The 25,723-nt window shown below is 42.0% G+C and overlaps 4 protein-coding genes across 6 annotated transcripts in view; all 4 read right to left on the bottom strand.

Moving 5' to 3' along the window:
- Positions 1–921: 921 nt before the first annotated feature.
- On the bottom strand, positions 922–8,206 carry LOC147796720 (uncharacterized). Its single transcript, XM_087146791.1, has one exon. The coding sequence runs from the start codon at positions 4,540–4,542 to the stop codon at positions 2,935–2,937; it is 1,608 nt and encodes a 535-aa protein (XP_087002917.1). The 5' UTR covers positions 4,543–8,206; the 3' UTR covers positions 922–2,934.
- A 149-nt stretch (positions 8,207–8,355) lies between these two features.
- Positions 8,356–14,438, bottom strand: LOC110978839 (peroxidasin-like). The gene is made up of 3 exons (XM_087146792.1): positions 13,761–14,438; positions 11,142–11,487; positions 8,356–10,685 (listed from the first exon to the last, which is right to left on the bottom strand). The coding sequence occupies exons 1-3, from the start codon at positions 14,297–14,299 to the stop codon at positions 10,182–10,184; spliced, it is 1,389 nt and encodes a 462-aa protein (XP_087002918.1). The 5' UTR covers positions 14,300–14,438; the 3' UTR covers positions 8,356–10,181.
- Positions 14,359–20,946, bottom strand: LOC147796719 (uncharacterized). The gene has a single exon (XM_087146779.1). It carries the CDS (start codon positions 19,635–19,637, stop codon positions 17,826–17,828), a length of 1,812 nt encoding a protein of 603 aa, XP_087002905.1. The 5' UTR covers positions 19,638–20,946; the 3' UTR covers positions 14,359–17,825.
- A 143-nt stretch (positions 20,947–21,089) lies between these two features.
- Positions 21,090–25,723, bottom strand: part of LOC110978908 (uncharacterized) — a 30,576-nt gene continuing 25,942 nt past the window's right edge. For all 3 annotated transcript variants that reach the window (XM_087146787.1, XM_087146788.1, XM_087146789.1), the window contains 2 exons: positions 22,555–22,660; positions 21,090–21,805 (listed from right to left, as the gene is read on the bottom strand). In XM_087146787.1, the coding sequence (XP_087002913.1) occupies positions 21,743–21,805; positions 22,555–22,660 (169 nt within the window). In that variant the 3' untranslated portion in view covers positions 21,090–21,742. The remainder of the gene's footprint in view (positions 21,806–22,554; positions 22,661–25,723) is intronic.

Here is a 25,723-nt window from a genome sequence, read left to right as displayed (position 1 = left end):
CTGACAGGTGCTTACTTACGTTGTGATAATTATGGAAGGACGAGGCACGTGCCTATATGCTCGCAACTTGTTCCGTGGTTATCGATATGGTTTAACCAGAAATTGGTATCAGTTTACGATGGTGTGGGAAACCATAGGTACAATTTCCAGACGTTTTCAACTTCAGAATTAGAGGTAGCATCTTTGTGTTAATAATCATAAATCGGAGTGTCCAGATGATTTTTTTTGCTACAGACTTAACGCACCACGTCTGTTCTACAAGGAACTTGGAGGGAAAAATCAAACTTTCCATGAAGGAATCATGCAGGGCATAGCCTCTCTCTACCAGGCATTGCCTCCTTTGTAACGAAGGTACTCTTTGGCACAGCCCCCTGCCAAACACGCACTCACACCAAATTTTGCTCATTTCGATCAATTTCCCGTTATGCCTCAATTAACAGAAACAACAAAGTTATCAACCAAAAGACGCCTCAGTTTTGTCTTTTCCTTCGTTTAATTTTCTTAATAAAACATTAGCGTATATCTGTTTACACACAAATTTAAAAATATATTCTCTATAGATTTCGATGACACCGTATATTTATATACATCTTCGAATATGTAATTCTGTTTAACCTTCCACCTGGGAAGAGAAGTTTACGTAACGCAGCATTCTCATGATCATTTTCAGTCATATTTATCAGATTTAATTATTTAATTCTACGTTTTTAATCGATCCATACATTAATTATCCCTTTTTGCCAACGAGGTCTAATGTCTTTTGGATTAATAAAAACAAACCATAATATAGATACTAAAGACAGCGATAAGCACAATTTTAAAAACTGACAATATAACGAAAAGGAATTTAAAAACATATGCACAAGTGATCTTTAAGGGTCGGTCTTCTTTGAAAGAAAGTCAACAAAGTATGTGTATCACGAATAGAAGTCATTCGTCAATGTCAACATTACTGTTTTATACAACATACCTTTACAAACACTCAGTCCTCAAACAAAACATGGACTCAGTCAAAAAACGTAAGATTACTATGTGTGCATCCAATAAATTTGGCTCACTTGACAACTGTCATTTATACTCATGATAGGTTACCCATTTCCTTGAAACCCGATAGAGTAACTGAGGAACATGATTTAATTTTTGATTTTTTTTAGTTCTTCAAGTACAGATCCGATAATTTGTGTTTTATATTATATGCAGTTGTTTATTTGTGAGACGGAAATCAGACCTATTGCCCAATCTATTAGCTCTTGCCTACTTTGCCCAGATTTAGCAGGAAAAGACTACATATTACCATTCCAACTGACCCGTTTTTTTTCTGATATATATTTTGTCTTAAAGGAAGATTTCATAGCAATACTTTCCCGTGAGCTGTGAAGATGAGGCCGAAGACTGAAAATGGTAATTCGCCCTATTCAGATACGTCCCAAAATTTTCCTACAGTTTTAAGTCCCTACAAAATTAACAGATCCCCCAGGTTGTCCAGAACACCCCGTTTCTATATTTGTACCTTATTTGAATGATTTTCTACCAACAGCAGATAAAAGGAAAGGAAGCAAGACAATAGTGAAGCACGTTTTTTCTCCGCGTGGTGAGTAATGCTATTGTGAGCTATCATGACTCAACCCATAGAATGACACGCACGCCAACTGTCTCAAGAGATACGTATGCAATCCTTTGTTGTGCATGCGACGGGCATACACAAGCTCAAGTGCTAGTCTGAGATGATAAACTGCTTCCCGGTGCTAAATCCATAACGCCCACAAGATATGGGTAGATTGTCACCGGTACCCCGCCCTGCCAAAGGTTGATTGGTTACAGCCGCTTTGCTTGAGCTCCAATTCATACAACGACTGTGAACCAGGGGACGACTTCCAAGTATGCTGAATACAGAAGTATTCATTGCTGGTACGTTCGAATAGCTTTCACAAAGCAACCCTGACTCGGGGTGGTCGTATGCATCGTGTAAGAAAACGAGACGATGGAAACGAGGTTAAACCCGCGTAACTCGTGGAAGCTAGTCAAACACACCCAATGACGATAACGTTATTATACCCACAGTGCTGTGCGTTTATTCGTAGTAAAGCAAAAGTGATTGGCCAAAAAGAAAGCGCAGGAAACGAGTAAAAGCTGAATCCCGTACTTAGATCCTGATGAGCGCTTCAAGCAATCGAAAGGGAGTGCGTCTGAGCTCATAGTTGGCAGAGACCTTGTGTTTTTCCCCAAAGACTGAGCCTTAGATGACTTCCATGCATTCAAAGCTGATATAGGAATGCTGATAATCAACTAATACCTCTAGATAACCACGGGCTCCTTACAACAGTCTTTAAACAGCAACATCTGCCTCCCATACATCCTCTCAAGACACGCAAAGCCTGGTATGACTAACCTCAACGAGTGACAACATGACAACAGTGGACAATTCTCCACAGATTTAACCTACTTCACCTTATTCACTCCTTTATAATCCTTACGCGAGACGAATCTACATCATCAATTTCTAGTTTTGCTCGATTTTGTTCTTGTTTGTTTGGGGGGCTACTGTCACCAGATTGGAGGCAAATAATAGTTGACAAATGTATCTTGCTGCACAATGAGTTTCAACATCATAGATTTCGGAATTTTAGAAAACAAATTTCAGTCTGCTCTTCTTTCATTATTTAGTGCAAAGTAGTTACCGGTTGAAATATTCTGACGAACAAGCTAATGAATACATAATTATACTGAGTCTTAGGTCAATGGTTATAATATGCAAACTGTGCTAGCTGAGATGACGTTCCCGCGGGTGTAAAAAAAATAACATTGAATTTAGTGAAAAGGGTCATGAACATACCTCGCTGCGTTACCTATACCGTGTTTACATGTTCTGAAGTGTTCGTATACATGTGCATGTAATCATTTCTGTCGAAATTATGACTTAATTTTGGTAGCGACTTAAATTGATACTGGAGCGAATGGGCCTTTTCGGCTTGATTTGGACACCCTCTCACGGTCCAAACCTTCCGACAGAGACAGGCGGAGTGGTGTTGCGTTTTCGTAAAGCGAGACGCTCTTAATATGTTTCTGAGGTATGGCTGGTAATGAGATCTTTCGAACTGGCATTGTTTTTTTCTTAGTTATAGGAGACCCCCCAGACACACTGAAATCCCTCTGGAGCGGTTGGTAGGAGGACGAAGACAGCGGTCGTCTTTTTCCGTTTCGATTTTTTCCAGCCTTCGTTGAAGAACCGGCAGCTGACGTGACCTCGTTCATGGGGAAGGATGAGACATGTAACGGTTGCTGGTCGCTTTCTCCTGTTGAGCTCAGCCGTCGTTTAATCGGTCTTCGTAAGCAGGCAATAAGCACCATGGCTAGGACCAGCAGTATGGCCGTACCGACCGAAGCGGTCAGAGCTATCAAGACAGTGACCAGTGTCCTGTCGTACACCCCACCTGGTTGTAGTCTGACGTGACTGTCGCCCTCAGCATTACTCGTGTTCCTTGAGTGGTCGATACTTTGGTTTTTGAGCTTCTTTTCCAACATGGCGTTCCTTTGGGACAGCGGAATCACGTCTAGGAACGCGGTGGCGCTTCTCTTCATGGCTAACATATTCTTGACCTTGCAACGCACAGTGTACTTTGAGAAATCCTCACCAACGACACGAAAAATCTTCATCTTCCTCCCGTCATCGAGGACCTCGAAGAGGTCTGGTCTCTCGACGACTGGATGACCCTCGTAGTACCACATGTAACTTGTGGCTGGAGGGACCGACTCTGCATGGCAGGTAAATGTTACCGGTTCACCGGACACGACTTGTACTCTCAAGGGAATTACTGACACATTTACCGGCATGTCGAAAGGAACAATGCTGCAGGAAGCTTGCTGGCCCCCAGTTGCTGGCCATCGTTCTGTGCATGTGTACACAGCCTGGTTATCCATATCTCCAAGTGTTTTACGGAAGGTTATGCTCGATCTCTCGCTTGCTAGGACGCTGTTTGCAACCACTGGCTCCCCACTCAGAGACCATGACAGACTGGTGATAGATCCATCGACTGTACTAGAGCAGCTGAACTGAACTGATGTTCCTGGCTGTGGGTGGGGCGGTTCTACCTTACACAATGGCGTTCCCGTTGGCAGAGCCCGTGGCACCACCTTGACTCGGGCAAAATTGGACAAGGAACGTCTGTTGACGTTGGTGCGGCTGTATACCAAACAGCCATATAATCCACTGTCGGCTTTGGTAGCGTCATTCATTCGAAGCGTATAGCCGCTGGCCGACGTCTGAGCGGTTACCGAATATCTCCGGCGTTTGTCGGCGCTCAGCGCTGCCGATATGTACTTTCCCTCCGTCAAAAACGATTGCTGGTCACTCTTAGGATCTAGCCGCACCCAGTGATGATTATCGTAGCCCGTTAATGCGTAGTTAATCCCGCAGCTCAGGGTTACAGGTTGGCCTTCAAAGACCAGAACATCTACCGGTCGGATGATCCAAGTCAGTGCCTGGGTTGTCATCCTCACAGACCCAAGCACCAACCAGACCATCACCGTCCAACGTCGCAACATGTCCGCCAGAAAATCTGGAAATTCTCGGCTCTTTTAATCCAAAGTCTTGGGCGACTGTGACACGGCTAGTTTGCGTGTATTGAAGAGAGGTCTGGGGTCTGTGGGTTTTGTGGCTAACTGCAAGCTTCGCACCATTTGCAAGCACTAGTGTCGGCTGTTACCACTCTGAGTCATCATGTATCATCCATTACGCCAAGTTCCGGTGAATTCACCGCCTTGGTTGCTTGCTGCAGTCTTGAGTTACACTCAATACACAGCCTCAATAGAAATCTACATCACCGAGGCTTATAACTCTCTTCTGTCATCGCGAAATTAGCCTTTAAAGTTTCAGTTTGGTGAAATCTGAAGACAAACTATGCGAACAGTCCCTGTTGTGCCCTGACATGTTTGCAATCAGTCAATTAAATCTTGTCTGACTTTTAAAGACGAATAGATAGTTTCGAAGATTTACATGTCGCCCTTGGATCAGAAGGTTGCTTCATGTCAGAAGGCCACTTGGGATTTTTTAAGTTGTCAGTCTTCTAAAAAATTGTTGCTGGAGTTGAAAATCATTCTAACAATATCCGGCTGTCAAGTCGTCTGTGCCATGCACTTTTTGTGACCTGGATGATGGGTGAATCCTTGGTAAATTGAGCATTGTTAGACAATGAGCGACTTTATCTCCGTGTTCTCGAGCAAATGCAGTGTGGCTTCGCTCCAACTGCAGGCAATAATTGAAATTTAGCCCAAGTAGCCCAAGAGACAGCCCGTGTGTTTTGAGGGCGCCCCAAACAGTTTACAGCTGGAGAAATGTGCGTAGGGGAAAGTAACGATACGAGTTTTGTTGGAATCAAAATGGCGGACTGCGTTCGTCATGCGTCAGTGCACACAGTTGGTACACAATAGCCGCACGCTGGTCTGTGTACTCATCAAAGACAACCATTAAGGTTTAAAAGCTTGAAGTTGTTGTAACTCTTTCTATGTACGGGTCTCAAGTGTTAATAGCGTAAAGTTGAAATTCGTCCCAACGGTCCCAACCGCCCTCACAGGGTGCTGGGAAGGGCAATATAACATCGGATACTCATTGGATAGAGTTCATTTGAACAATACAAGAACAGGTCAACACTTCCACGTTCGCATGACACCTGAGCACTGAATGCACATGAGTAAATAAGGACAGTAAATAATCCCCTCAATACTTTGCGCGTCCCAAAGCTGTTACATAGTCCAATATTTGTGCAGTACATTTGCCGTTGAGAGCGCCCCCTCGGGGCGATGGGAATACAGGGAAGAGTAAAACTTGCTTCAAATGCAACGCGACCGACCACACATACGAATGAGACACAGCATGGTAGTTTGAAGAACCTATACGCAACAGCGCATCATTTAAAAACAACATTCCTAGAAATGTTGCTGTAAGGCAAAGATTGTGTCACGTCTCACCTTGCAAGCACGAAAAGACAAACTCGCTTGGGACATGGCTACTGTTAATGTGATGTTCCCTCAGACTGAATTCCGAAGTCCATCAACTTTGTTGTGTGACAGCACGAACAGAGACTGATACTCAATGACGCAGCTAGGAATCTTGAATTTATCCGATAACGCCTTTCTAAACATTCCTATATCAATTTAAAATGTACTTGTCGACTGAGACATTTTCGCAAAAGTTATTACACAAGTCGGATTCCATTTATAAGTTGACGGCATTATTTGCTCGCTCATTTACTTGGTTATTAGAGGCTAAAAGATGATTTAGAAGACTGAAATAAATCTGTTAGTTACAAGGTCACAGCTTAATAATGATTTCATGGCTCCAGCCGAATCTAGTCGACTGCGTGTGGTACATTTCTTGCAGTCAGTGAGGTGGATGTTGCTCATGTGAAGGAATCTAGAATGTTGTAGACATAGGGTGAGCGCGGTTCATAGTTTCTCAGCACATCGCGTAAGTAATCCCACGCTGTAGAAGGAAGGAAGGAAAGTATCGATGTGTCCACAAGAAATCATCGAGTGAAGTGCTTGTGCATATGGGTGTATCGCTGAATCTTACTCTCGTCCTAAATTCATCGTCCTGTGGGAGTAAGATTTGACAAACAGGCCAGATGATTTGTATGCCCGAGGCCATTGTCCAGCTTGCCACACCTTGTGAATGCGGAGAACTCGCCAAAATGGCATCAAACACTTTGCTGGAGCTTATCATTTAATATTAAAAATCAAAATGTTTGAAGGCATTCAAGCAAATTCAAACTTTTGGCCAAAATCTTAAACGTTCTTGTCATTTACGAGGGACTGGCTGTCAGAGTGGCATCAGCTCATGTGTCTCCATCAGCTTAGCTGGTCTTTGTAGTGTGCCTTTGACCTATAGGACACCAAACTTTCGAAAGGGCCAGGCTTGTTGGGAGGAGGCAAAATTTCAATTTTTTTTCGCCTACCCTTTTATGGTCTTTCTTGAGGGTGGAGCTATAGGTCGTCAACGTGCTTTTTAAAGGAAAGGGAATGGACCCAAACAATGGCCTTTCTCTCATTTGTTCCATTTTACTCTTCCTGGGGAGCTGTTTTAATTTTACTTTACTTTTTTTTTACATCTGAAATGCCACTTTGTATAAACATCCGTGCTGGGAAGCTTTTCTCATTGTGACGCATAGTCAAACGCTGACAAGAGCCGGGCAGAACCCGTTTAAATCCCCATTCAGGTTCCCCGGGCAAACACGGGAAGGGGCGGTTTAATCTTACTTGACAAGTTGCGAGTCTATATAAAGGGAACACTTTGCACTGTATCCTGTCTGTAAAAATAGTGTAAAAACGTCACGATGACTTTGGCCTTGGAAAGGATATACATGTACTTAAACTATGCTTTCGGTTGAGGTTGAGAAATTATGTTTATCAACAAGTTTAGAAACCGATCATGAGTGTATAAAGCAGGCATTGCAGACTTAAACATTTTAATTGATAAAAGTTAAAATATCAAATAAAACAACGGAAAATGTCTTACGTGCGATTTCCTGTCCTGTTTCTTAATTGATATCGATGAAAATATGGTGATTCCTCAACCTCGTATTGTTATTCCCTTGTATGCATCTCTTGATTTTTAAGTCCGTGTTCAACTGTTCACACAGAAAACAACGAGATAACTAAAGATCCTTGCATGTGGACAAGAAGATATATCGTATGGTCTTCACACTTTCAGTGCGTTCTCTAAACTGACCCATGACCACTCTGTTTCCTTGAGACATCACAGCACGAAGCATCTCAGCTGAGGAAATATTAAAGTAGGTCTTGCCGACACTACAAAATTAATCCAATCCTGCCATAACAATTTTAATTGAAAAATACGCACGCACCATCCTCTAAGAACAACTGTTAGGCGAATTGGATGCGAGTAAGCGTAGTCTGCCAACAAAGTGGCACGAACGAAGCAGAACTTGGTCTTCAGCGAGGATGTATAAACCTGGGAGTACCATAGTGCGGGAGCATGTAATCGCATTGACAAAACGTTTGTCTTCATAACTCTTAGTGGCTGTTTCAATTTGTTCACTGGTTTCCTAATTCCCCCATCGATGCATGCAACCCGGTGATTCGCGTACAATGTATCTTTTTAAAACTATTTGAGGGAGACGTGAGAAACCCCTCACGACACGTTGATTGAGGTGTCATACGACATCGACAGCCCTTTTAATAGCTGTGCCTTTAAGGAATCTATTTTTATATCTTCAGACAACTGTCACATTGCGATCATCCTCATAGATCAAGGTCAATATAGACGACTTCTGCGGGCATGAAGCACCTGTCCTAACGGGGTTAGAGGACAAGCCATGTACAAAAACAGAGGCAAGCAGCTAACTGTTAAATTGAAGGTTTAATTTGGTTCATCTACCCACTTACCGGCTCAAAATGAGCCAATTCTCAACCAGATTAGAGATTGTATACGGTAATGCATAAACCAAAAACGGATTAGTGTAACGTTGTAAGCGAATAAATACGACCACACCAAAACGGTAACTACGTTCTAAAAATGTTAACGGAAAAATGGATAAACATTTACAATCTTAAAAAGTTATGGAAACGGTGAATGATTGAGAGTCCAGTACAAAGCTCGGAACGACGACCTGGGAATGACTATCAAGCAGTAGCGGGTTTTAATAATTTCCCAAGCTTTTTGTAAGCATAATGCCCGAACCGAGAGTGGGTTATTCAGCACTTCAACACTTTTTTCACATGAGCAACGATTGCAGAGTGCAGTCCTTACTAAAGTTTTTCGTTACTCGTAAAAGTCCATTTACTGGATTGTAAACGGAAGTGTAAGCAAGCCCAAAGGGGAAAGTCGGTGAACTAATAAACTATTAGCAAATGACAAAGAGAATGGCACGTTCTTTCAATTTGTTTCAATGGCGATTTAAATCTTTGTGAGATCTACAAGAATGATTGAATTGAGGAGTTACAGCCAAGTGGATTAATAGCATCCGTGCACAGCGGCCCTGTATTGACCACTGAATACGCACACAAATAACGGATGTTGTTATCAATCTGAAACCCAAGAGATACGGAAATCATATCAGGCACAGATCTTCCTTCCTCCACTTGAACTAAAACACAAAATGATAGTAAACGACCTTCCACTCCAATATGTCTTCAATGACTCATGCAAGTACATGTACATTATACACGGCGATTAAAACTTCGACTCCAGCAATACAACCATCACATCTTTCATGTCATCCATCTCCAGTAGAAATGATTTTCCAACCTTACAAATTCTATATACGCGTTTAAGTAACACCACGGGTCCAGCAAATTGTCATGTCAAACCACAAGTCAAATCTCTAGCTCTCTGTTATCGATAAATGAGCTTGAAGACGGGTGATATAAACTTTTAGTTTAGTACATGCAGGCGCATAAGTGTAAATCATTTCCATATATATCAATGGTAATGAACGGTTCTCCGATTCAAGCAAAATGATGTTTACTTCTGTTCTGCGACATGTCAGGATTAAAAGCTAAATTCTTAATGATATTCTGAAACATTAAAGAGTTAGTCAGTCATTCCTGGTCAAATTCAATGTATACAGTGTATGTTCACAGAAATACGCTGGTTGTCTCCCGAGTACCCGACCTTCCCTGTCACTACGTAGACACACCGGAAACCACAAGGTGCAAGACCTTTTTTTCAGGAAGTGACAAATAATGTCTTGAGATTGCCCGGGATTGGGGTCATGTTTTTCTGCTGCTTAAACGTTTAAACGAATCCGGGAATGATAAAATAAAAAAAAACTCAGAATGATTTGAAGCTCGGTCTAATGCCAAATGAGTACTGACTAATAAAAATTAATAAATGTACTTTATTTGCCAACTGAAATTGTCCGACCATAGATTAGAATTGTACATGGCAAATTGTGTCTTGCGAGAAACTACTGAAATGAATCATTAAAAAACCTTAAAAAAAAAAACTCTTACTAATTCACAAATACATGTAATAAAAATTCGATGATTAATGTAATTTTAAAGGGATTATTCATTAAAAAAAAGACTTCAAAAAAATGAAATTCTGGTGGTTTTTTTTAACAAGTGTCGCTCCGTTTTACTGTTCATGTCACTAAATCTTGGGACCTTGTCTGTTTAAGTCATTGGTAGAAACCTTGAAAAATATTATTCCAGCAGGTGGGAATCTAAGACTGATTTTGTTGACTTGCCATAGAAGCTGCCATTCCCTTTTGTGTATCCCGGTGGACTGGGAACAGCCAAGAGCGAGCAATGCCAACGAAGCGGCTTCGGAAGTAGACATCGCTGTCATCTTGGGCACCAACTGCTAGTTTCTCGGTCGATCTGCTCGCTCTGCTTCTGGAAGCCCGACCTCGCCTAAAGATCAACGCAATCACTATTACCAGGATGAGCAGACCACCAACTCCAGCCACGGCGCCCCCAACGACGAGATTGATGTTGGCAGGTTTGTAAATCTCCGGCTCGTCGTCGGCGATATTGTCATTCTCGTCGTTCCTTTCGGCGGATGTACGATCATTGGTGGTGTCTGAATCTGCCTGGTCACTGTCGTTGTCTTTGGATGATGGCTCTTGGGTTGGTGGAGGACCAGTGACAGCAGTGTAGACAGGCTCCACGTGAACGACAGCCCCAGCAGACATTGTGCCCGTTGCCGAACTCACAACACACATAATCTGCAAGCGGAGGGAGACACGTTTCAGGGAACATTCTGCTAATTCAAGTGAGAATTTCTGGCCATAGCAGTTCATCAGCATTAAAAATCCCCACACAGTATCTTTTGAAAAGGAGATTATTTGGCCTCCCAAATGGTGAGATTGTGTAAATCGTTGCCAGGTTGAACTCCCTGGGTCTTTGAGCTTTCATGTGAGAGCAGAATGGCTAAAAACTACGGTTGAAAAAGGGTCCTAGGTGCCCGAGAAAGTCGAGGGTTGTCACTTTGAAAAAGTCACTTTTCGGTGGGTAATTTTTTGTGGAAATACTTAAAAATGTAATCGGTTAACCCACAAAAGATTTAAAAGAAATTGAAAGGGACAAGACAATTAATTTGTGTTTCAGATTTCAGTTTCTGATTTTACTCTGTTTTCAATGGGGCTTGAATTAGTACCTCGTACTGAACTGTTTAGGCCTACCTGAAGTGACTGATCCTCGTTCCCAACATCGCGTACGAGGAGGATGCTGCTACTTCCGACCTCGTGTACCGTCATTCGCGCCGTACTACCACCATTACTATCTACCTCTTCGCCGCCGACAAGCCACGTGTATGATGCTCTGGGCGCCGACTCGGCACTGCAGAGGAAAGACACAGACTGGCCGGCCTGGATTGTCGTCTCAGCCGGTACCAGATTCAGGCTAGGTGGCCCGTGGACGAGATGGAATGGTCCGAACCGACAGGTGCGTGGTTCTGCCCAGAAGCGATGAGTACCGATGCAAACAAACTCAGCAGCTTCGTCTGACTCCGTCACAGTCCAGTCATACCTGCCACAAAGAGGGAGGAAACAATCGCCTCAACAAAATCAGTTTGTAAAATTTGTTCAATCGTGTTTGTGATTAATAAAATAAAAGTGAAAGCAAATTAAAGTAACATAAGACTTGAAGCAGTACCTACCTGAAGAATGATCTCGTTCGTTTTTATTTTGCCCAAACGAATGAGATTTTAGGAGAAAAGGGCGTGGGCAACCCCTCCCTCCTGCCAGGCTGCTACACTACGTTTTCCTTTCACCCTCAGTGGAATTCACAAAAAATCGAACCCCATACGTCTTGCACAAGCGTGGATCATTTCGGTTCAGTTTTTAGCTACTTTTCAAATGGTGCACCCGCAATGCCTTTTACACACGAGGTCAAACCTTCAGAATACGGGTACCAACTTTCCCAGTGCCACTTCAATCTGAGTCAAAACCGTCTGGGCATACACAAAGCACTTGTCCAGTGTACTAGTTTACACTGGTAAAATGTGGAGTATAAATAAACGATTCTTCAACCACTAAGTCAAAATATTTTATAATCATACGTTGTCGATCGACGGATCAAACATTTCAGATGCACTCCATGCTGCTAAGATGTTTGCATTTCGGCTTGAAAAGCGCGGACGACTAAGCGCCTGTATGCCAAACATGTCACGACTATAGTCTGTACTTATGACGTCACAGTCGCGTGTTTCCTACGAGTGGCTGCTAAGAGTATGGTTGGACGTCGGTGCAAAAGTAAAAGAATAATCCTCTAAGTGTTAAAAATCCCACACTGTACGACTTTTACAATCTCTGGATTTATACATCAACATTCTATCGACTGCCATCGGTTACAAGTGGTCCATCATCCCAACTGATTTGCTCATAAAATGGGCAACCAGGCAAATCATGAACGCTCCAACTTGCCCCTAGCAGTACACTCAACAATTCGCTTCAGAATGCATGTCACAATGACCTGCTTGACTACCGTACCGATCGTGGATAATTATGTAAAAAATAAACTTATATAATTCAACGTATACGACAACAATTTTCCACGTAAAGTGGGGATTTTATAGCACCAATTTACCTCAGCCGAAATATGATTTGTTAGGATATGCTGAACAGGGTGGTGTTGTTACAAAGTTGAATAAAAAACCGCACAACCTTAATAGAGACATTGGAGCTGTCAATGTGAAATACCACTCACGATGACATTGTCGCATGAAATGCGCTTGTGCAAACATCTTTCGCATGTTGCCTTTAAAATTAAACAAACTTCCTGTATTGTTTAACGAGTGAAGTGGAAACTTAAGTCACTTTTTACTTCTTAGTCATCGAATTTAAATAACATCTTTTTTCGCTCATCAAAGTGACAAGTTTAATTTATCTGTACAAGGTTGGTTCACTCCGATAATCTCTTTGCAAGACGTCTTTGTCAGAAGACACGTTCTTTAATTAATAAAATGGTGAGAATCCCTTAAAAACGCTCTTTCTCAAAACTGGGATTGATCTCCTCGTTACTAAAACTACAGAAACAAATAAATAGCAAAAGAGTGAATTCGGCGTAACATACCTTATCTTTTCCAACCTTTGATTCAAACATACCTTTTCTTTCAATTGAGCACACACCTCCGCCTTTGTGGTTATCATGAAAATACCCACTAGTGGCCAACAGAGGGCACTTTTCATGAAAACTTGTTCAAAAGTCGACCAACTTCAATTAAATATTCTTCCAGTACAGTAAGAGTTCCATATACGAAATCACGAATTTCTCCTTGCAGTAGTTTATTAGGCAACAGGAAGTAATATGCCCTAAAAAGCCAATTTTAGCAATGAAAACGTTGAAGCGTGTACTTTCAAAACAGGATTTTTTAGACCACTTTCATAGGGTTTGTGCACAGGGTGTCAAGCGCTTTCTGTATATGGGACGCTTTCCTTCCAAGGCAGCGAGATGCAAAAACTAACTTGAAGACAGTACGTGATCTTAAATCCTGGCAGCCATGTAGGAGGGCTCTTATGAATAGATGTAAATAATGCTTTCTGAGAAAACTGAAGGATTACATATGCAGTTTTGAAAAAAAAAAGTTGCTTCCTGACTCCACTTCAGAAGTTGTGTGCCAAGTCTATAGGGAGTGATGAGAATTTTTTAAGTATTTCCCAACAACATCGGTAAATGTTTCTCAGTCCAGAATTCGTGTCTTTCCAGCATTTCTGTAATGACTGACGTTTATTGAGATGATGTAGGCCTATGATGAGAAAAGTGGAGTCAGAATGCAAATTTTTTCCAAAAAATCAACTTACGATATTCCTGTAGTGGTTTCTCTGGTCTCCACTGCGACATCTCCTTTGTTCAAGAAGAGCTGGACCTTAGGATTACCTCCCTCTACATCACAGGACAAGGTAACTGTCTCTCCGACCGCTACCTCGTTAGACCCCGCCCCGGAGCATGTAGGATACTCAACAACGGGTGGAGACCAAACCTGAAGGTTGGCGGTGTTAGAAATCAACCCGGTACCGCCCGTTGTCACCACACAGCGGTAAGAACCCGAGTCTCCAGCCTGCGCGTCAGTAATCACCAGGTTGTAGCTTCCAGTGCCCGTCACACCGATGGAAAACCGGTGTGAGTCAGTGGTCAATATGGAGAAGCCGCGAGTGATGACGCTGCCGTCTTTGATCCACACAAACTGGGCGCCTTCTTCACCGCTGACCGAACAGTACAGAGTCACTGTTTCACCGTAAATAACCGACGTATCCCGCGGTTGGAGTACAAACTTCGGAGTGTCTGCCACCGCGAAGACCAGCGGTGAGGTCGCCAGGGACACAAGGAGGAAAAACAACATTCTTCCCGATCGAAGTACAACGGGACGAGCAAAGTAGAGGAAATACAGCGGAGATAAGAAACTGACTACGACGGCGTTTTAAATGCAAGACCTCCCCACCTCATCACACTTTGTACTGGATCAAGGGCGTGGGTGTCTTCAGAAGGACCTGAATACTTCACCACATAGAATTCCTAACCGTGTGCTCTATTGTTATGCTAAACACTTGTCCTTCCACAGTAAGAAAGGTGGAACCTTAAGTAACAGGGGTACCAAAAATGAGGTCACGAATGTCTCGCCAAAGTTGAAAACAGAAAACTAAATTCCATTATTTCTTCGAATGTAATTTGGGACAGACAATACAGATTTTTACAAGTGCACTATGTTTTTAAGGACGAATTTTCCGGGAGACTTTTATGTATTCTCGTACAACATGCAAACTGTTTTTAATTCCCTTTGTGAAGGGTTGAATAGCGATTACGTAATGCGCCCTCAACGACTTTTCGTCGTGTGACATAGCAAAGCAGCAAACAACAGCTGCGTAAAATAGTACAGCGCCCTCACAGCCGTATCCGAATCAACTAAGCTGTAGCCAGTGATGGCTTTGTGCTTCCACGAGAGCACGTGTTATTTCCAGCCGCGTTATAACTTTCTCATGGCTCATGACAATTTCCCTCAAAACTTCCATTCTATGCCACACGTACAATTTAGGGAAACATGTACAATTTGGATGTCTATGAAGTCCAAGACACGACATCATTAATTTTATACAGTTTTGTGGGTCTTATCCGAAATGTGGAGAATAGGCCTACTCTAAAACACTAAATAGAAATTCTCGATTCAAAGAACATTAGGCGCTGCCAAGAGCGCCACCACCCTCGAGTCATTTTGGCGGGAGAGTGTCCAATAATCAAATTTGACTTCGAATTCTGCATCAGAATCACGTAGGAGGTCCTGCTACAGCACTCGAAAGAATTGACACGAACATTACAGTTCAAAGACTACAGCATTTATGGAAGCAGCATTTCTTGAGGGAATATAGTTGTCATCGATCACCACAGGTAGTAATAATTTATTGATAAGAATACGGAGCTTTCTACCGGCAACACAAGAAACATCGGTGGGTGTATCGTGTAATCAAATTGCTAATGAAATATTGATGATCTAAATTGATGGTGCAATTCATACCGTATAAAGCTATCTTTTTTGGAATGTTCTCAGCAGATGTCGTCTGACTCAGTTCAGAACCTACAACTTTATCATTTTTGGGCGGGAAACGGACACGCCGCTTGCTGGTCTCTAGCTTCCGCCTGATAAATATCTCCCTTCCGGTGTGATGCAAAAACGAACAAACCAAAGTCAAAGGTCACCACTGGTAACCGCACGCCCGTCTAGTTGGCTGAGGCTATGTCCCCAAATTACTTGGCTGTGGCTTGAGATTACGCACAAGTCCATGGCTGTGGTTGCAGCCGCTTCCCGTAGAGTCGTGTGTAATTTCAAGCCACGTAGGACCCAGTAGGCTGAAATCGTGCAGACTGGGAACTTGTATACACAACCAAACAAGTTATGGAAAAGTCTTCTTAATCACAGTAGGAAATACATGTACTTCCGTCTGAATTCTGACCCGTGACAAGACTACACCTTTTCACTCAATTCACACCCCCTTAATTCCTAACACCCCGCCCAAGGTTTCCTGACGTGCAACGAAGTCACGACCTCCACGTCTGTCCACCTCCATGAAACCATTAAGAAAGTAATTAAAGTCTTTCGGCCTAAAATTATTGATCAGCACTGCGACAAACTCGACAATTTAAACCTAATTTGATAAGAAATTTTATTGAAGTTAAAACTGAGAAATTTAATTTAACACAACCTGAAACCATACGCAAATGTCGATTTTATTTCATACATATTTAAGTGAACTAAATGTTTACAAGAATCAAAATAGCTCAGCTGTTAATTATTCAGAGTCATGATATATAAACAAAGAGGCACGTTTTAAAGGCCATGTCAACTTAGCAGACATTTTGAGGCAGTATTTTGAAAGAAGTCTTGCAACACTTTGTATCCTTGAATTGTATACTTGAATCATCAATGTCTTCGAACGATCAATAAGGAAATAATTCTAACTTCATTTTAAAATTGAACACATTGATACAAACTACGATTATTAAAAGCAGAATTTAAAAAATAAAACTTCTATATTTACGAAAAGCCCAAGCAGTGTAACGTCTGACCCTTTTTTCCTTCCTTTTTTTCTAAAGTTTTAACACCCTACAACTTTCCAACGTCAACGCGTATGCAAACAACGCCACAGTCGAACGCTGAATCACTTGTCTCAAACGATTTCTCCCTTCCGAACAAAATGCTTCAAACTCTGAGATCAGAAGATTATTTTTCATCCCTCCACCTCACCCAAAAATTCCATCTCTCAAAATATTTATGGAATAGTTCATTTCTACAAGTAAGTTACGGTTATCCATCCATAAAACTAAAGTTACCTGGGTGGGACTTGAACTGCCGCCTTGGACTCGTTGAATAAGCTAGCCAATAATTGTCAAGCTCAAGTTCTCACCCGGATAAAAAACTAATCACATACAACTTTAACTACAAACAATACAAGGAACTTCTAGTAAAAAAGCTAAACTATTGCAAACTTTGAACAATGCCTTTCCAATTACCAACTCTGGTATTAAAATTATAAAATTACATTGCATTTATCATATTAGTGCCCTCTCTAATGGCACAGCAAGCGTAGGATCTTTAATACGCTCACTCCATACACACGATCCCGTCATACAATCGTAGAAATCACCAGAAGATTTCTAGCGCTACTGCACAACACTTTCCCAAGTTTTCAATTTGCCTGAAATAAATTTTACCACACCGTGCTGAGTCAACTCATTTTGTATGCTCCATCCCGTTCACATTAAAGTAATGGTCAATTCTTTTCGAACTAAAAATCAGAATCTTCAATCACCATTTTCTACCCACAACTTTCACAAGCTAAAGATCCTTTCCAGGAAAGAAAAAATCATCTTCTACGCATTAGGTTCTTTACAGCACGGAATGGTACTGTCATAAAGTCCTGGTTTATAAGTTTAAATGATACAATTAAACTGAGTTTGTTGATTTCCTGCTATCTTTAATTTAAAGAAACCTTGATGTTACATTTTTGTTCATCAGAATTTGACACCTTTGACATTTGTTGAAAAAGTTTCTGACCCTCGACTCCTGACCTTTGTCCTTGACCACCAGCCTCTTAATGCCTTGTCCCTTTTGATCGATCGTTGGTTGCCGATTTCAACTTGAGCAGTTGTTCTCGAGAATTTATCTGTTACCTGTTACTCAAATACAAACAACGGTCTTAAATCTATCTGCGGTGCGAAACATGTTTGTATTTCTTGTTGTGTCATCAGCAATTACATTTTCTTCATCTTCCAATCAGGGAACTTAGCAAGCAAAGCTTTGATCATACCGCGACATTCGGCTCTCATACCTTCATCAGACGGATCGACTTCTGCCCTTTATTTAATCGACTATTGCATCAGACTTCGACATGGGACATCTTACGGCTACAGTTACAGTTATTAGAAGACTGAGATGGATAAGCGCCATTCAAAGGTTTGATGAGTACGTCGTCCTCACCAAAACCAGACTCCGGAGATGTAACCGAGAGCTGAGATTCGTTGTATTTCTTACGGACAGCGACTGGTGTCACCTCAGCATACTCATTCTGTTGAACCGGCTCGGTGATCTTGGGTAAGGGACGACCGGCTTGGCTGTGTGCCGATTCGCTGAGTTTGCGCTCCTTGATGGGGGAGGAATCCAGACGCTTGGCTGGGCGGTGAGTGGGAGAACCGTTGCTTGGGCTGCGGTACTCCCGATGATTCTGATCATAGCGGAGGGGTTTACCTAGAGAGTCCACGCTTTGCTTTCTACGGGTGGGAGATTCGCGAGATTGCAACCGTACCAGAGCAGAGGCCGAGTCCAGACTGACACTGTCGAACATGTCCCTGCTGTGAGAGCGACTTCTGTTGAGTTCATAGTCGACACGGTCGAGGTAAGGCGTGCCATGACGGGAAATGTTCCCGAAGGAGGCTAGGGAGTGCACGTCAGCGTGCATGTTGTCCAAATCAGTCACTGTGATGACAGCAGTGGACGGTTGCTTTTTCCTCTTCACGACAAAAATGACCAAAGCGATGGTCAATAGGAGCAATGCCACTGCGATCAGAATGAGAATGATGACATAGGGTGTCGTAAGAACCCCTGATTTAGGTGCAGCAGTGACCGGCGGTTGGCCTCTGGTGGGGACGACAAGAGGTGGGGTCGGGCGCGGAGGAGGTGTGGTTTTTTTGAAGACGTCGATCGTAAAGGAGGCGTTGAGTGCTCCAAGATTGTTTCTAGCCTCACAGACAACCACTGTGCCTTCATCTTCATGAGTAACATCTCCTAACACCCATATGCTACCCTGAGGTCTACTGACTCTGCTTACTTGCCTCTCCCCAATCTCTGGGGTAGGTGGCGTGACGTACCATGTGTAAGTCATATCCAAGATGGGGTTGGCAATTGCTGCACAAACCAGGAGGAGTGTTCTGCCTTCCTTGGGGACACGAGGTGTAGGTTTGATGGTGGTCTCCACAGGAGGGAAGATTACATCTAAAGGTCCTACCTGACAAGTCCTCGGTCCTGGTAAGAGGTCGTGTGTCAAGATACAGATGAAGACTCTCCCGTTGTCTTCTATGGTGACATTTCTAGCGAAGTTCAATCCAATGAAACCTGGTGTGGACTCGGTTAGTTTGGCTGGGATCTGAGCACCATCCAGGGTCCAATTCAAGTGTGCTGCCGGCTCGCCCCTCTCTGTGGAACAAAAGAAGTTGACCTGCTGCCCAATCTGCAGCCCCGTGAAGCTTTGATAGTCAGGGGAGCACTGGGGGTAACCTTCTGCCGGTGGATGTTGGACGATAAGATTCGCTGGGTCTGAGATAATGTCCTCACCTCCTGATGCAGGCGCGCGAAGCTGACACCGGAAAGGGTTGTTGTCCAAAGTCAAGACATCTGTAATCCTCAAGTTGTAGTTCCCTTGGATGGGATCTCCGACAATTGAGTATCGCGTTGAGGGAACTGCTGAGGATACAATCGACCCATCATTGCTGATCACTTTGTCATCTTTGATCCAGTTCACTGTGTACATTCCTTTATTTGCAACTTTACAGAACAGGGTCGTGGTGCCTCGCACGACAACGGTGGTCGTCTGGGGGGCAATCTCAATCCTCGGCTGAGCCACCACTGCCGTGAAACACAGCAGCAAAACCCACAGCACACTGGGTGATACAACCCGGGTTGCATCCATCATCATGCGTTTGTCAATCGGTAAGATCGAAATACAAGAAAACAGTTTCACTCTTCAATAAACACAGTTCACAAATATCAGCTCAGTATCAACTTGACTGGAGTTAACCACCAAAATAAAATGCCCAGTCAGTCGCATCAACCTAAATCAATGGCATTTCACACCACTTGTCATTAGATTCACCCTCTCACATCACAATGATTTGCTGATTGGTTACCTAGCTATAAGAGGACAAGGCTTCTGTTCACATCCGCCTACTGTTTCCTCTCTTTGGCGGTGTCTACACTGCTCCTATTCCGGTTTTTTTTCTGGTCACCGCAGAGATATAGTTTACGGAAGCTGCAACTAGGATGACAGGGCTGGATTCCAAGGTGACGCAGATGTGTTTTAAATGTAAATACTCAATACTGTGGGGAAAAATGATCATCCAATACAGAAAACAATGATTCAATCAAAATTTCTTCTCCTGAAAGGAAACCAGTGGTCAAATTTGAAGTTTTCTATTTTGGCCAAGTTGGCCATTTAAAAAGAATTTATACCAGCATGATACAGCACAAGCACAATAATGTCGATGGAAAAATGCCGGAAAAATGTCAAATGAACCATTTCCCTCCAATATTCGGTGAAGTTGCTACGATGTTTGTTAATAAACATTCTCTTCAAAAAGGTCTTTTCCACCTTCCGTCCTTTGCGAACGTTAATTGTTGACCTCTTTGAAATCTGCCATTTCACGCATTTTCCTACATCGCCAAACATTTGGATTTCCGGTGACCGCAGAGATCCAGCAGTTATATCCCAAAGGAAATTTCGCATCATTAGTGCCTCCTCTAGTAATAAACCGACTCATCTTTGAAACAAATTCGTTCCAACAGCACACCAAGGAGCACAGTGCTCTAATCTTTCTGACGTTTGGTTTGTAGACGACATGGAATCCCAATGTACGCAATTGCACACCGTTGCATACATTTTTCATCTTCGAAATCAATCCACTATAAACCGTCATCGAGAAAAATTGGAGTGTATCTTGTCTTTAGAAACTATTCAAGCATCTAGGTTACATATTAACCCCTCAATCAGAAGAGCGAAATGTCTGTCCTTAAAGTCCTTATCGTAATGTCACCAATTTGCCAATTTCTGGTTCATCACCGGTAAAGTTCACTCCCGTCGAAGGTACCCTTTTTTCTGTCTCTTGCCACGACTATCCCTAATTCCGTGATCTTATTAAAACAATAACATTTGCCATGTGTTCACTTTCTTGGTATTCATCCGTAACCAGTTCCAGATTGGATCATGACGTGTGTTATTTTTTTCCCAGGATATCAACTCGGGAGGGAATTTAACGGGAATGGGAGGTCATGCCGGTTTCGGTAAAGTGCCGGTTTAGGCTAGGTGTTACAAGCGTAACAAATATCTCTCTGACGTTTTGCAGACAAGAACTGACAAATACGACACGCAGAGAACAGCACTGCAACAAGAAGAATTTATTTACAAAATGTTTCACAGAATACAATATTAACGTTATCGTAAACCATGACGCTCTTTGATAAGTGACAATAAATACTATATACAGATGATAACAATCTCGAACTATCTTAATATTCAACAACATTTTTAATGAAGACACTTCACCTTCGTTCAACAAAGCTGTTTTCTTCGCCCATTTTCTTTCTCTCAGGAGGCTTAAGTACTTTTAATGAGACCATCATAAAACCATTTTTTTCCTGCAGATAATAAGTTTTATGAGTTTTCTGGAAGTTAACCTTTCTCTGGAGTAGTTTGAAAGTATGATGCAAAATACCACATCAAATCAATATCAGACGTTAAAAAGTTTTAAAGCAAACAGCCGAATGCGAAACCTCAAAGATGTGCCACACAAAACAGAGTTCATACTCTTTCTCATGAATTAAATTCCATGACTTTCCAGGTTTTCCATGACCCAAACAAACCCTGCAAAATTATCTGAATCCAAAGATTAAGTGTAGAAATGCGGGTCTTCTGTCATTTACAAGACTCTTAAAACTGTAGATAAGTGTTGAGAGTGTGTGCCTAGCAAATCTGGGGACAGTAAAAACTCTTTGGGTTTTATCATGTTGATTTTCAAGCACCTGTGTTCATTTCATGCTCGGTAGAAACTTGCCATAGTTGATCCAGAAGGAGCTTAAGCCTTTGGCTTCCTGCAAACACAAACAGAACAACCAACAGAACAGGACACAAAAAGTTAGTTCCTGAAAATGCACCTGTGTCACAACACATTTAGGTCTGTGGGTTTGGTATGCCAATGCAGCGATCAATTATTCTGTTGATTCCAATTATCAATTTTGGAAATTCATTCCTGGGCTGGCTGAAAACTGTGATTCAACAAGGGAAGGTCTCGGGTTCGAGTCCCACCCAAGAATTAAACTTTTTTCAGCATTCCTGCTTAGCTCACAGAATAGTAAATGACAACACGGCAAACCTGAGCATTAAAATGCACAACTGCCTTAATGCAAGAAGAGATTGCTTAATGTTTCATCAAAATTTTACTTTCTTCGGAATTTCTGTAAAATCAAAATGCCTCTCTGAAAAATCAGTAAGAAGTCTTACTCATCACTCTGACCAAATCCAGGTTCTTAGTTTTCCCACGGCATGGATTTCAGTCTCAGTAGCATGCCTTATTGCTTCCCATTTATACGCTAACTCTTTTATTTCCTGGTGTTTGTGACCAAGTTCTATAAAAAATTCACTTTGTAAAAAGTGCTGCGTAGGTGTTCCACAACATAAGTGCAAATCATTTCCTTCTGAACAGGTGCAATCGAGCAGACACCTGATGCACCATAAACAACCTGCTGTCATTGACATCACGTGATATGTCCACTGAGTAATGCACTAGAACCTGTAATATCTCCAGGACAATCTCACATTAACACTTGATCAGCCATCTTACCTTCACTCTGCAGTCAGGCAGAATGCTTTCCAAAGTCAAAGGAGACGGTTTTTCAGGACGGGTGTACTTCCCAATAGCAGGACAGACAGTTGACAAATCTTTCAACCTAAAAACACACAAATCAAAAGAGTAGCACATATGATAATTTCAAGATGTACTTGTGTTAGGGGATGTTCAGTTTACATGTAAGTACAGGTTTGCCCTTACCAACAACACTGCTTGTCCAAGAACTTGTGAAAAACTTCACAAGCTTACTCGGGTGGGACTTGAACCCAAACCTCCTGCTACTTACAGAGAAACAAGTCTGAGTATACAGGGTTTATAAAAAATATTTACGTTGAGTATGGACGAAATCTGTGATTATACATAAAATGTATGAATTGGGAAACATACATTCTCCACAACTATTCCTTTAAATAAACAACAAACAGATTAGGTGTACTGGCATTAAAACTTATTAGGTCAGCAATTTGGCCATAAATTATCCAGGTTCATGTAGATTACATTATTGTCAACACAATCTCCTGCCATATTGTGTTTTATTGCTATCTACTCAGTTCAGCACTGACATCACATGTTAACATGCCCCTGTTCTTTAATGACAACCTAGAATCACCAAAGCAGCCAGACAGCAAGCAAGACCCAGCCATATGACAGGTGGTCATCCCTCTGAAAGCCTTCGTTACTTTAACACATCATCTTTGGGACAGAACCAAACTGTGTGGCAGCATAGTCATGGCAAATGGGTCCACGCCAAGATATCCTCACATAATCTGCACTGCTATCAATCATAAAGACTTTGAACAGAGGGATGATGATAGTATACTGTGGAAATTATGTGCATGGATTGGTTTCACCGAGAGTGACCATTCTAAAAAAAAATCCAGCACAAACTGAAGTGGAAAAAATGAGCAAATCACTTGGACCGGATTCTGCATCTGTTGTATTTTTCCTCTCTCATCCTGCAGGCAAGAAAAAGGAAATACTGCAAAAAATGGGCTATCCAGTACCAGAAACAAAAGACAAAGGGTTTCCTGCATATACAGATTGGGTCATTAAAACTGATACATTTATACAAGTAATCAGACACAAGAACAAAAGAAAGAAGACTGAAACAACTACAGAAGTGTTTCATAATTTGGCATTCCCATCTAGTGAGGATCCACAGCCATCCAAGTTAACCATCCCACATTGGCCACAAAAGCCAAAGCCAGAAGACGTAAAGACCAAAGAAGACCCAACCATGTAGCAGTCCCACCAGACATGAACACCCAGCATGCCAACCCGACACTCCAAGAGGTCAAGAACAACAACAAATGGTTGAGCAACCAGAAGCTCTAAATACGGTGAGTGTGAGAAAAAATACTTGTCACAGCACTCAAAAAACAATAGAAACATTCAGATGAAGTACAGCAACATATTTGTATGGTACATGATGTCCTTCAAACACACATACCTGACAGCCACATACATGTACATGTACATGTGTACAATGTACATGCAGAACTGTAGGAAATGATTATTGTTTAACATTTTGCTTGTTGGTTCAACCATATTTCTAATTTGTTAACAAAATGAGTTGACAGTAAAATCCTGTCTGCATTTAATTTCAGTTCGAGTATAAGGTTTAATTTCAGTTTTTATTTTACTTACTGATTAATAGTATTTAGTTTCTTTTAAATTTATGTCACACATACAGTACATGCATGAAAACACCAGAGTAAAAGAACTGCAATTACATGTACTTGATCGATCACTAATAAAAAATTTAAAATTTATTTTACCCCCTTGACGAAGGGAATTTCTTCCTGAAAGCCGACTCCAAGAATTCCAGCCTTGCTTGGCCACGAAGGCCACCTGCCAAACTGCAAATTCTCGGTTTGTGGCCCTGCATGCTCAGCATGCTTTGAATTACACGGTGAAAAGGCTGATTGTTCGGTGGCATGCGGCTCTACTCACCGTTCCACATTCCCGTTGCCTCTTTTCAAAGTGGGGACTATTGTGAAGCTGGTGATTATGATGCAAATTCGGTCTTTTCATTTCTCGGCTACACACAAAGACAAATGTCCATATATACAACAGCCAGGGTCTGCCTTCTTTCACCGTGTTCGCTCGAGCGTGGGCTGAGAATAATAGCTGAAAAGCGGGCTGAGGATCTCAATTTTTACGGCAGCTCTACCCACATCCTGGCAAGAAGGGGTTAATAACATGAACTTATACAGAAAGTTACTAGATACACAATATTTCTGTTTTGTCATCCAAGTACAACTTTGGAGACATACATTCTCCACAACTATTTCTTTAAACAACAAACAAATTAGGTGAATTGGCATTAAAAAGTGTCAGGTCAGCAATTTGGCCACAATAATCCAGGTTCATGTGCATGTAGGTCATGCTGTATTGTAAATGCAATATTCTGCCATATTGTGTTTTATTGCTGTCTCCTCAGCTAAGCAACAATATCTCATGATAACATGCCCCTGTTTTTTATGACAACCTAGAACCACCTAAGCAGTCAGTCACAGCAAGCCAGACCCAGCCATCAGACAGGTGGACATCACTCTGGAAGCTCGAACACACCATCTTTGGCTTCAAACCAAACTGTAAAGCAGCATGCTAGTAGAACCACGGCACATAGTTCATCGCCAAAAAAGCTGGGGTCTCACATATTCTGTGTTGTTATCAACCATGAAGACTTTAAACATTGCGATAATGAAGGCCAACTGTGGAAATTTTGCAGGATTGGTTTCAGCACGAAAGAATGGTATGAACATCAATTACTTCCAGTACAAAAAGAAGTGAAAGAAATAAATGACAAGTTCCTTGGTCCAAATTCAGCATCTGAGGTATTCTCCCTCTCTCATCCCGACAGTCAAACCATTTCTGCCAACTTGAAGAAACAAGAAATAAAGCAAAAAATGGGCCATCAAATAAAGGAGGAAGCAAAAGCTTGTGGGTTTCCTAATTTTTCAGATTGGGTCATTACTACTGATAGATTTATAGATGAAGTCAAAAACGAGATCAAAAGTAAGGGTACTGAAGCAACGACAGAAGTGTTTGAACAGTTGGCATTCCAACATAAAGAGCAACCACGGCCAGCAGACTTAACCATTCCAAGTTGGACAGAGAGACATGACAGAGCAGGGCGAATGGAAGATGTGGACAGACA

Source organism: Acanthaster planci, linkage group LG15 (genome assembly GCF_054643075.1).
Source record: "Acanthaster planci isolate LZ-2023a linkage group LG15, COTS_SCS, whole genome shotgun sequence".
NCBI lineage: Eukaryota > Metazoa > Echinodermata > Asteroidea > Valvatida > Acanthasteridae > Acanthaster > Acanthaster planci.
This window is presented reverse-complemented; position numbering and strand designations above follow the sequence as displayed.

What these genes read in the sequence shown, in the direction of transcription:
- LOC110978839 (XM_087146792.1), bottom strand. Translation starts at nt 14,299, where the DNA reads ATGTTGTTTTTCCTCCTTGTGTCCCTGGCGACCTCACCGCTGGTCTTC. An exon ending in GAAACCACTACAGGAATATC is followed by an intron (nt 11,488 to 13,760) that starts GTAAGTTGATTT and finishes TCTTTGTGGCAG; the next exon opens with GTATGACTGGACTGTGACGG. An exon ending in ACGAGGATCAGTCACTTCAG is followed by an intron (nt 10,686 to 11,141) that starts GTAGGCCTAAAC and finishes CTCCGCTTGCAG; the next exon opens with ATTATGTGTGTTGTGAGTTC.
- LOC147796720 (XM_087146791.1), bottom strand. Translation starts at nt 4,542, where the DNA reads ATGTTGCGACGTTGGACGGTGATGGTCTGGTTGGTGCTTGGGTCTGTG.
- LOC147796719 (XM_087146779.1), bottom strand. Translation starts at nt 19,637, where the DNA reads ATGATGATGGATGCAACCCGGGTTGTATCACCCAGTGTGCTGTGGGTT.